Source organism: Dendrobium catenatum, unplaced genomic scaffold, assembly GCF_001605985.2.
Source record: "Dendrobium catenatum unplaced genomic scaffold, ASM160598v2 fragScaff_scaffold_621, whole genome shotgun sequence".
Lineage (NCBI taxonomy): Eukaryota > Viridiplantae > Streptophyta > Magnoliopsida > Asparagales > Orchidaceae > Dendrobium > Dendrobium catenatum.
In genome coordinates this window covers 8,768,681-8,781,249 of record NW_021319083.1, presented here as the reverse complement: position 1 = coordinate 8,781,249, position 12,569 = coordinate 8,768,681, and the positions used below count along the sequence as shown (strand labels likewise).

Below are 12,569 nucleotides of genomic sequence, written 5' to 3'. Positions count from 1 at the left end.
TGGCTTACTGTATTGGCCGGATTGTATCTAATTACATCTATATATATATATATATATATATATATATGTTTGTGACTTGTCATGCATAGATTTTAGGATAATTGATCAGAAGTAAAGAGATCATACAAAAAAAAAAAAAAGAATTTATGGATAAAATTTTAAATGGGTCAAAACTAGGTTGACATGTCAACCTGAACTTGACCTTTTTGTTATACTTGTTAAGCATACTTTTTGAGTGGAGGTTCAGGTTGAGTTAGTAAGTCGGATTATTTATTGACATCCTTATACATCATCAACATCAACTTTGACTCTCAACTTTCACAGTATAATTTATGTCGGATTTCATGATGACTAGTCTTCTCTTTTTAAGGGAGTACGGCTAAAACAATAAGCAATTGACATATTAAAGATAGTCCTCTATCATGCGTATCTCCTAACTTCAACCATGTCTTATGTTCTTCGTATTATATCAATATCTTCTTTTATTCCTTCCTAATATGATCAAAATCTCTTATGTGCTGGCTTCATTGTAGCAACTGAAGCGTGTAGAAGTTCTTTGATTAATTGATTTGTTTATGATACTCTTAATTAGATAGACTAGAAGAAATCTTGACAAATTCCAAACAAATTTAATATTTATGATACATTATATTATATTATATTCTATATATCATTTGAAATGATATGAATAATATCAAAATGGTAGAACCCAAAATGATTGGTAATGCCATAAAAATCATATGAAATATTTTTTTTAACTAAAAATTCATTTGAAAAAACTTTCTTATTGCTTTTTATAAATAAATTTTTAGTACAAAAAAGTAAAAATTAACTTTAAAAATAGTAAAAAACCACTATCATATCTTGTTGATTTGTAAAACTATTTTTTTACTAAAACATTTTATAAAATTCGTTGTAAGCTTGTTGCAAGAAAATTAACATAACCATTCTTGTTGCAAAATACAACATTCCACACAAAAAATTTATTAAAAAACTCTTAAAGAAGATACGAAAGCAATAACAAAATAAAATTATGAACGCTGTATAAAAAAAATAAAACAAAGAAAAAGCTATGCCAAACAAATCCTCGGAGACATTGATGATTGAGACTAACAATGTCGCTTTCAAAATATAGACTAAGGCTTTGTTTGGGATGGCTTTCTTACTGCTTCTTTAAGAAGCAATAAGCCATCCCAAACGAAACCTAAAATGACAAAGGTAGCAATGCAAAAAATAGAACTGCATTAAGAAAATCTTGAAATGAAGCAAAACTAATAACAACAAATTCAAACGGAATACATTTCCATAAATTTAGTGCCAAAATCTTAGAAAACGGATAGGTTCCATATAAATATAAGGAAACAGAGTATTATTATTGATCTGATTCTTCTAAGCTTTGATAGCATACTTCCTCAAGGGAAAGTACAGTTCCTTTTTCTTCTGCCGTTCAGTCTTCAGTGAGGCCTGCCCAAGATAAAATTATTTATTAATAAAATAACGTTAAGAATAAGGAATCATATGCATGATCATCGTCAAAATGATCACCACTTAGGCTTCTTTTGGTAGCACATAAATTTTTCCGTTTGCAGTTTCAATCGAAAAAAAATAAGTATTTTAATGTTTGTTTGCGTCGCTTTTTTAAAAGGCCTTTTCATATAACTCCGAAATAACACCGATTTCAGAAGTAAAAAAATTCCGCTTCTCAGTTATGACACTTCCGTTTAAAAATGAATAAAACTCCGGTGGAAATCAAACGAAGCCTTATATGAGAATGAGGCGAAGTATAGTACTACAACATTACAGATCTCACAAGGACGACATGGCTGCGAAAATTTGAAACTTTTGTACTAAAAAAATTTTTATTTTATAAAGTAATAAAAAAGCTGTCCCAAATCAAACCTAAATCAATACAGCGATTTAACCAGTCAAAGTAGGAACTGGTTCAATTCGACAAGAGATTATTCTGTGCGGACACCGGAAGGTTATACCGTCCGGTTACGGTCGGTATCGAGCGCGGTATATTTTGGGATGACGTGACACATTTTTATTGGTCTCCGGACGATATATGGACTCCGCACAGAATAATAAATCCAATTCGACATAAAAAAATGGATTTGCAGGGTAATTTGCTGGTCGGACCACTTAACCCTTAAGACCAGGAACCATTTGAAAACAATTGACTAGAAATTACAATGAAGAAAATATGTTTAATGAGACATCTATATCATTTATCTATCATAATTATAATAATAATAATGAATATTAAGGTTTTTGTTTTGAGATGACTTGAGCTTTTCTATATGTACTTTTTAAAAACGCCTTTCTCAACCACAGTTTCAATAACCTGGGCTTCATTTGGAACAGCTTTCTTATTGTTTTTCAGTATAAAAATTTCTTGAATTGAAATTTTTGTACTAAAAAGTTGCTTTACAAAGCATTAAGAAAGTTTGGAAACCTTAAAGTCAAAATTTTGACAAATCAATGTTTGGAAACCTTAAAATCAAAATTTTGACAAATCAATGAAAAAAACCGTCTTTCAAACAAATTACTGTTTTCTCATTAATTTTCTTCCCACAAAAGCAGCAAAAAAACTATTTCAAATGAAGCCTAAATCATTTGAATAATATAAATTAATTTTAATAACAGTGATCTCATCAAAGTTACCTAGGTTGGGATTCTGGTTGAACATTTCCGCCCACATGTCATATCTGATCCAATCCTTAAAGCCTTGATTAAGGCATCTTAAAAAAAATAAATAAATAAAAGAGTTTGATTTTAATAAAAGTACCACCATACCTCCAAAATAATTAAATGAGCTTAAATGAAACTCCCTCGCTCCCTCCCTTCCTCCTATACTAAAATCCTAAGAACTTCACCTCCCAGCATCCTTCCCTTTTAACCGTAAAACCCCATCTAAAGCCTAAGAGCCTCAACAATTGGCCTCCTTCAAGATTAATTATTCTGTGGACGCCGAATGCGATCCGAAGACCAATCAGAATGCGCCACATCACCCCCTCACTCAATACCGCGGCTCAGTTCCGCTGACGCTGCGCATTATGATTGGTCTCCGGACGGCGTACTACATTCAGTCTCCGCACAAAATAATTTCTCCTCCTTCAGGCTTCCCTCCAAACCAAAAGACCTCATCTATCCCTAGCATTAACCCTTCTTATCTTCTCCCAAAATCCACCGCTTAAACCATAGCCCACCCCTACATTTAGGCACATCCTTTTCTCTAAGGAAACTACAAACCCCGGGACACAACAACCACCCCACACAATCCATAACCTAGAATCATCATCAATTGCTAAAACCACCATTAAGTACATAACATCATCACCTCTGCAATCTTCTCAATACCATCTTCATCATTATTGGTATCAGAGTCAGGAGCAAATGGCAACATCAATAGCAACAACAGCCAAGGCATACTCAACACTACATCAGTACCACAAAAACTAACACCACCTCCAGCCATTTCAAAGTGGTGATTTCATAGCCAGCAATTGGGTAAAGTCCATCATATTCAAATTTTGATTACTCATATTAGTAAGTTATCTATAGCATGTGAGAGCAAGGATTTCTTGCATGATGTGCTGCAATTCCATAAAAACCTGCAAGCAATCTCCAACTAGCAGACTGTATTTGCTGAGTATTTGCAAAAATGTCCCAAAAGGGCAGCTAAGAGATGGCAAATCCGGACGATTCTCGCCGTCTGATCTCCTTATAAAATAATTTCTCCTATTTTAAAGCCTAGACAATAATCCAGCTTAAGTCTACCCCTCCCAGATTCGCATGAGAATTCCCAAAAAAAATATGAGCGTGGCCCACTAATTGAAGACCATGCAACTTGCTCAATTACGTTTTAAAAATTAAAAGAGCCTGAAGTTAATAACTTTTGTTATTTAGTTGATTTCCTATAAAAACATATTTGGTGAAGTTTATCAATATTTCATTATTTAAGCATTGCATATATTATTTTTCATATATTTTGCAGTGTATTTAGCACTTAAATAATCATTGCATACGCAAATCTTATAATTTATTATTGAGCCACACAAGTCGATCCAAATGAATCAATTTGAAAGACAAAAATTAAATAGTGTAATCCTGAATAATAGGTTTGATATGCTAATAATAAATTCAACTCATGCATAATATGATGGACAAACTGAGAAACGGAAAGAAACATTTAATTCTAAAGTTGCAAAACAAGCCATCCATCTCTACATAACTTGCACGAGCCTTGACTTATATACCAACTTGGATGGTAAGTTAAATGAGAACCCCAGAGATAAAAATCTGATTAAAAACCTACTACTCAAAGAAATTTAAATAGAAATGATAAGAAAGCTAGATATGGTGAAAATTTTAATAACCCCTAACTTTTAAGGGTTTGAATGATCCTAATATGCGATGCGCTGTATGGCCTACGTACAGCAATAAGTGTGCAAGAATTGCTACATCTACGCTAAGATACAATGTTAAATAAGCAAGAGTTCTTATATCATGTACGAATGTAGGCAAAAGAAAATAGCCAATAAAATCAAAATTAGGATAGGAACATTAAATACAAGTACTCTTACGTGTAAATTAATGAAATTAATAGCAACTATTATTCATAAGAAGATAAATATTATATATACTCAGAAAACTAAATGAGCTAGGAAAAGACTAGACTAAGAAAACTGATAGTTAAGGATTAAAACTTTGATGCTTAGGTAGGAGTCATATCAGAAATAGTGTATGTATAATTATAAATGAGATTTTTTAAAAATAATTTTTTAAATTAATAGAATTAGAGACATAATTATGCTTTAAAAATTGTTGTTAATGCTAAAATTATTAATGGTGTGCTCTTCAAATAGGTTTGGATATACATTCAAAAATAAAGTTCTAGAATAACATGAAAGAATTAATACAAATGATATCTCTTAAAGAAAAAAAAAATTACTAGAGGAGATTTAAATGTACATATTGACAGAGTGATAGAAGATTGTAAAAATATTCATAGTGCCTATGAATTTGGAGCGACTAATTAAGGTTGTAAGATCATATTAAATTTTACACTAGCTTATGATTTTATAATTGTTAATTCTTTATTTAAAAAATAGAGGAATATCGCACCACTTATAAGAATTGACATAGAAAAACTCAAATTGATTATCTTACTATAAGAGAAATATATCGTTTAGATTTCAAAGATTGAGAAGTCATTTCGAGTGAAATTTTATATACCAAGCATCACTTATTAGTTTTGGACTTTAAAATGAAAATGTGAAAAATAAAAAAAGAAAGTAAAATATTATCCTAAGATTAGATTGGAGTATTTAAAAAATGCTAATAAAAATATTTTTGAGGATAAGATTTGAGTTATTTATAAGTAAACTAAATAACAAACATTATGTGAAAAAAATAACTAGCAATATTAAAAAGGTTACAAAATATGTGATAGGAGAATCAAACGAAAAAAATTCCTAATAGTCAAAGTAGTAGGTGGTGGAATCAAAATGTGTAAGATCAAAAATAAAAAAAAGACTTTATTATAAAACTTAATTTAGATGTAAAAACTTGAAAAATAGAGAAAGATATAATCCAAGCAAAGAGATAACAGAAAGAAACATTGTGAGAATATGCAAAGTAAATAATTTTGATTTTAATGATTTATATAATAAATTAGATACCAAAAGGGGAAAAAGTTATATGTACAAGTTAGCCAAGCAAAAGAGATAATAAAAAGAAAGATTTAATTCAAACGAAGTGCATTAAGGATAAAGATAAAAAAGTGAATTTCTTATCAAATGATATTCAAACATAGAAGAATGAAATATTTTAATAATGTTTCAATGAATGTTGTAATAATATGATTGAATTTAGTAACTTTAACACCCTAAATGAAAATATATTTTTTTTATCATCATATTAGTAAAACACAAACCAAAGTTCGAGAGGCTTTAATAAAATGAAATGTGAAAAAGTAATAAGACCTTACAACATTACACTACAAGCATAGAAATGTTAAGGGGATCAAGAAATTTCTTAACTTACTTAACTTTTTTAATATTATTTTGAAGACTAAAAAGATGTCAGATGAATGAAGGAGTGCTTCCTATTTTTATAAATAAAGATAATGCACAGTAGTGACGAAAATATAAAAAATTAAGTAAATGTAACATACATTAAAATAATGGGAGAGAATAATTAAGCATAGGTTATGACATGATACTAATATAACTCAAAATTAGTTAGAATTTATGTCGGGCAGCTCAACTAAGAAAGCTATACATTTGCTAAGAGGTTTGACAAAGAAGTATAAAAACAATAATGAGGATTTATCAGGGATGAAGATACTCAGGTGGACAAGTGGCTTTACAATTAGATATAGAATGTGAAATGAGTATATACGTAAAAAACGGTTGGATTAGCTCCAATGGCAGATAAGATTAGAGATAGTCTCCTTAAATGGTTTGGTCACATAAAATGTTGGTCTTCTAATGATTCTGTTAGGAGAGTAGATGTATTAGATTCAACCAATGTTAAGAAAATGTACAGGTGGACATAAAAAGAATTGGTCATAAACTATTAAAAATGAACTTTTTGTATTAAATTTAAATGATAATTCGACTCTTAATAGAACACAATGGAGAAAAAAGATTCATGTAGTCAACCCTATGTAGAGGGATAAGGCAACTTGTTATTGTTGTTGCATGATCCTAATAAGTTTATTTGCTGATTAAAACAATTTCGTGAATTTTTCAATTTGTACCAAATAAATAATTATCAAAGGGTGAACATTACTTAAAATGAAACTAGTTGATCATGCTAACGTGGACTTCAAAAAAGATTCATGTGGTAAGAAGAGTCATAAAAAATTTGATTGTATCACACATAGGATATAAATTAATCCAAGGCCTTTATGCTCCATCATAAGAATCAATGAAAAGAGAATTGATTTATTGCAACTCTATTGGAGACTAATATAATATCATGGATGTTGAGTTTCCACAGTGCCAAAGCAACTAAGCTCATACTTTGTTGAAGCATTTTTCTTTGAAGCGATCCTTGTTAGGGATGAATACAATTGGGCTTTGGAAATCGATATCATAATCAAAGCTATGAGTGCAATGGAAGAACAGGCGACCCTTATTTAAGGTTAATAGAGGCCAAACCCTAACATTGAACCTACTAACAGAAACATACAATCAAATATAAAAGTGATCGCAAAAGATGAACCAAGAATGATTCGTTAGGGATAAATGGTTTTAATTTTGTTAATTCAGGCCATGCTCGAGGGTATAAGTGAAATAAAAAAAAAGATTGACAATTCGAACACATGACAACTATCCATATGTATGCCACACCAACACAAGTCAAATTGAGACAAATGACCCTATCAGGGAAGGCAATATAAATAATAGAGACAAGTTGATTTAGGGGCTGAAAAAGGGTTCCTCCTAGGCTCCTATGTTACAGGTAAAGACTCATACTCCATCCGTCCATCGAAGCTTTTTTTTTTTAATAATTTTTTATTTTTTTAACTGATCCCATACTGCTGAGGTAATTAATCATATGGGAGAGGGAATTATTTCTACATCTATAGGTTATCTCTAGTAAGGAGCCTCAACCAACAAACTAGAAATACTGCAAACTTAAATTAGATGTGATTATTCCTCACATAGAGCAATACTTAACTATTTTCAAAAAGAAATATCTCCATCAGGGTGGCTGAACTGTGTGATAGATTACAAATCATCAAGGCCATGAGTACTAATACCATCCCAAAATACATAAAGCTTGGCGTAATCTTCTTCAAATATTGCATTGGATGCACACCATTGCTATTCACCAAGAGGCAAGCTCCACCTTGATCTACTTGCTTTATAACAAAGGGGCATTCCCCGGTAGGCTCGAACTTACAATCTTGGCAATGATACAAAACAAGGACTAGATTGGTCAATCGAGAGGTCCTAAGATGAACTAAATGATGTTCATAGGCCACACATGCTTAATATAGCGCGAGGTTTGAATGAGATTGTAACCTCAACTCTCAAAACCGTCAAGTTCTTCTAACTGCAATCATGCATCCTCATCATAGGAAAGCTAATGGCAAGGCGTCACACACAATAGCTCGACCAGAAGTGGCAGGATTGCTTCAACCCCAAAAACTAAAGCATATAACGTGGATTAGGTAGGTGTGAGTTAAGTGGTTCAATAAGACCACAATGTCTTATGTACGAGTGTTTCTTTAATTACTTTCACAAAGATTTTATTAAAGGCTTTTACTCTACAATAGTAAATGAAAGAATAATGCCAATTAATGTAATTTTGATAGGGTAAATCTAGCTATTATAGTGCTCTAGAATGATGCATCATTATCTCAGATTATACAATATGAAACACAAAAATGATAGCCCGCATGATCATTAAAAAGATATAATAAATTCTCAATTTTATTTTCTTAAGTGAGTATGTTTCTAGCCACTTTAAGAAATAATTAAGAGCAACCAAAATAAACCTACATTAAATAATGCCTCAAATTTCAATTTCACCTTTTTAAACATGACCCTACCTCGAGTTAACTTCAATGATAAAGGGACAAGCTTTCAAAGGCTTAACATTCAGAATATTAACTGATGCCCCTAGATCTACAAGGAACCTATTCAATTTCAGAATTTCTAACCATTCACCTTAACTGTAACATACAAAAGACAATTATGTTTATTGTTTAATTGCCCTGAAAAGGAGATCCTAGTTTGAAAATTTCATCCAAAGGATTTACTTCAAGTGGTCAGAGTATATTACAGACTTTGGAGCAAAATATGCCTAACATATTTTTTACTCCAACACTGCCCTCACTAAAGTTAATTTTGACCAGCTAGTTCAGGTTAAACAAATTTGGTAGAATCAACACACAGTTTTTGGCAATTTAATTGTGGTTTGGCTTGGTTAGAAACTTGTGAAATTTTCAAATATTAAAATCCTTGAAATTGAAAATAAAATCATCATCATCAGCATTGTCATTATGCTCAATCAGAACTACCATCTGAGATTGGCCTTTTGAATCCTCCTTCATTCATTCCTAATTTGTGTTACTTGATATATCGGTAAGCCTTCTTTTATACATCATCTAACCATGATACTTTGTCAACCACTTCTTCTAAATATCGTGAATCATCAAATCTCTATCATGCACATATAAAAATAGCTTAACTCTACTTTAAATATCTTATCCACAAAAAAATTGTTTCTAACACCCAACTAAATGATCCATTCGTTTTATCCTTCATAATTATACAAAACATGCATCTTAACATTTTTATTTCTATCATGCACTTAGCACTCAATCACACTCATCCTCCAACACTCAAATATATGTAAATCATAGCCAACCTAATCATACATTCATTTATTTGTGCAAAAATGATTTATCAAATAATGTGATGGCTCTTACATGAAATTATAAACATAACAATCATTGCCATCATCATCATTAGCTTCATCTGAACTATTTCAAGTAAGTTTTATCAATCGTCATTTTCCATTCATTATTTTTTAGTATTGCCTTAGGTTTCTACTCGCATGAATATTTCAGTACAACTTCTAGGCATGTGCTCTTCAGTCTATGTCTTCTACATCCTAATCTTTACACATTAACTTTATCCATCCATCTCTTGATGCATGTTCTACCTTCCCATATTCATACCCAAATCACCAAAATCTGTTCTCCACTACCTCATCTTCAACAATTCACATCGCTAAAAGCTGAATTTTACATATTATTTCCTATAATAATAAAATATTGGTCAATCTATCTATTCCTAGATGAGAATTTCAATCTTCTAAAAAAAGTTGATAGAAACAACATAAAAGTTGGGGGTCCATGTCATATCAACTCTATACTACAGATAATTAAAATATAAAAAATGTGTTGTTCAGCAAATATGCAGATTAAAATGAGAATTATTAATTTAACTTGGCATAATTCTAATACAATTTTGTGTTTTCAGGGATATCAATGAAGCTTGAATGTCTACACAAACGGTTGTGCAACGTTATTGCCCAAGGCCTTTCATTTAAAAATCACATATATGATCACTTGTAACAAAGTTTTCAAAGCCAATTCAACTTACATCTGTGAACACTCTCCCACCCCCACCCCAGTGCTAGATGTTGAATAATGGATTGCTTCTCACAACCTCACAACATGCCGCACTAGCTTAATACCTAGTGTATGATTTAAAAGCTAAATAGACAGCAGAAACATAATTAAAGAACTTCATTGCAGATTACGAAGGGAACAAGAATAAGTTTAAAAAAAGATCTGTAAGAATTTGAAGAGGAAAAAAGCACCATGCTAAAGACAAAAAAAAACGGCCTGATGAAACCGACCTGACGCTTGGTAAGTTGACGCCTTATCGCACGGGTCTTCTTTGGCCGGAGGTCAAGCGGGAGAAACTTTTTATTCTTGTAAGCCTCTCTAAGCGCCGCCTTCTGCTTCTGGGATATCACAGTCAGCACCTGCGCGATCGAAAGCCTCACCACCTTGCTGTAAAAATCATATTCTTTTAGTTATTTAAGTATGGGAGAAACATAACCATTCGGAGACGTAAAAAAAACGAAGAGGTGAACTACATATTAGAGAGAAAAAAAATTACATCTTGGAAAGCTTGTTGGGGGCTCCTCCAGTGACCTTGGCGACGCGAAGAAGAGCAAGCTCCGCTTTGAGATCGTTAAGCTGGTTCAGGAGTTCCGTCTTAGACTTCTGTCGAAGTTCGTGAACCTTAATCCTCGCTGAAAAAAGGAACGGAAAGCGGTTTAAGGACTAAATCATTGGCAAGAAGGGGAAATGTGTTATAAGAAACCGAAGCCATGTACCCATCTCTTCTTCTCTTTCGCAGCTGATGAAACTATCACAGAAACCCTAGACAATGATGGCGGAGGCGGGTCGAAGCGAATTTTATATACTGCTGTCGAAACAACAATTCGCTTCGGTTCGGCCGAACCGTTAATAAAATGCCCCATCCGGTTTTTTTTTTGTTTTTTCGGAATGCTTGTGACGTCAAAATGGATCTAATTTTTAAAATTTGGATTTTTAAAAAATTAATATTTTTTAATGCTTGTGACACATGAATACAAGAATTAGGTAATTAAAAAAACATAAATATTAATTTTATAAATAAATAAAATTTAAATATTATATATATAATTTGTAAAATTAATAAGAAGTGCCAAAAAAATTTAATGAATATATAAATAATGATATTATCATAATATTAATATAACATATCTCCATTTTTATTATTAAATGATGAGCGTCTAAATATTATGTAGTTGAATCTCTACGATAGCAATAATAAATATATGCAACACTTCATAGAGTAATTTTAAACTCTGAAAACTCTAAAGAGTAAATATTGCACCTAATGAAACATTCATAAGAGATTTCCCGCGGCACAAAAGTTGCACACAAATAGCGGCGGAATAAGTCTTTCATTTTAGGGTGGGCAAAATTTTTATATAAATTGACTATTATTTACAAAAAATAAAATGAGCATATAATTCAAAACAAAATTTTATATTTTATTATGATAGATATATTAAAATTATTATAAGCTAAAATATAATACTAAATAGGAAAATTGGGTTACCAAATGTCAAACCTCGATTGGAGGCTTGTAGCTAGGCATGGATTGCAGGCGCTAAGGAATGACCGAACAAAGTTTGCTGCTGCAGCTCTATCGTTCGAACTCAAAAACATTTCCTGTGATGAAGGTAGACACAATTGGTAGGCGCCGGTGAACAGTTGCAGCTGTGGGCTGAAGAATTTCTACTGTTATGTGGTATTTTTTTTTTCCATTTGTTGGGAAAATTAGGATTAAGGGTGGGGAAATAACTAAAATATCCTTAAACTATTTTATTAAAATTTTGAGGGTGAGCAACACATAAGCACATGTCCACCCCTGCACACGCGAAAGTCAGATGGTGGAGATGTCGGTGATCTATATCAACAACATACTGCTTATCGAAAACAATTCAGTCACCATCTCCACTCAGATAAAAAATCTCGCCTCAAGCTCTCTATGAAAAATCTAGGCCAGGCCAATCATTTCCTTCGTATTGGCATTCACAAAGCATGATTACTTCCCTTTGTAATTTAGGTTCAATTGAATCTTCTATAGATCTATCAATTTTGAAATAATCATGCCTTCCTTCAAGACCCTCATGTTGCTAGAGGCCTCACCCAAAAACCTCTCATCACTCTTAGGCTTTGTTTACGATAATTTTTTAGTACTAAAATGTCTTGAAAATAATAATAATAATAATAAATTATCCGAAACAAAACCTTAACCTCCCACAAACCCTTCCATCACACTCGACTCACCTTTTCCTAGTGCATTCCCTGTCCATTGAGAAATTATTCTATGCGAACACCGGACGATCCGGAGACCAATTAGAATGCGCTACACCACCCAGTACCGAACGATACCGAGCATTGATACATAGCAAAAGAGTGACATGACACATTCTAATAGATCTCTCGATGCCGTCCGGATCTGCACAAAATAATT

General features: G+C 32.1%; 1 protein-coding gene across 1 annotated transcript; it reads right to left on the bottom strand.

Annotated features, from left to right (window-relative positions):
• Window positions 1–1,225: 1,225 nt before the first annotated feature.
• On the bottom strand, window positions 1,226–10,956 carry LOC110111269 (60S ribosomal protein L35). Its single transcript, XM_020843059.2, has 4 exons — window positions 10,876–10,956; window positions 10,656–10,791; window positions 10,390–10,546; window positions 1,226–1,464 (listed from the first exon to the last, which is right to left on the bottom strand). Exons 1-4 carry the CDS (start codon window positions 10,877–10,879, stop codon window positions 1,390–1,392), a joined length of 372 nt encoding a protein of 123 aa, XP_020698718.1. The 5' UTR covers window positions 10,880–10,956; the 3' UTR covers window positions 1,226–1,389.
• Between the last annotated feature and the right edge of the window lie 1,613 nt (window positions 10,957–12,569).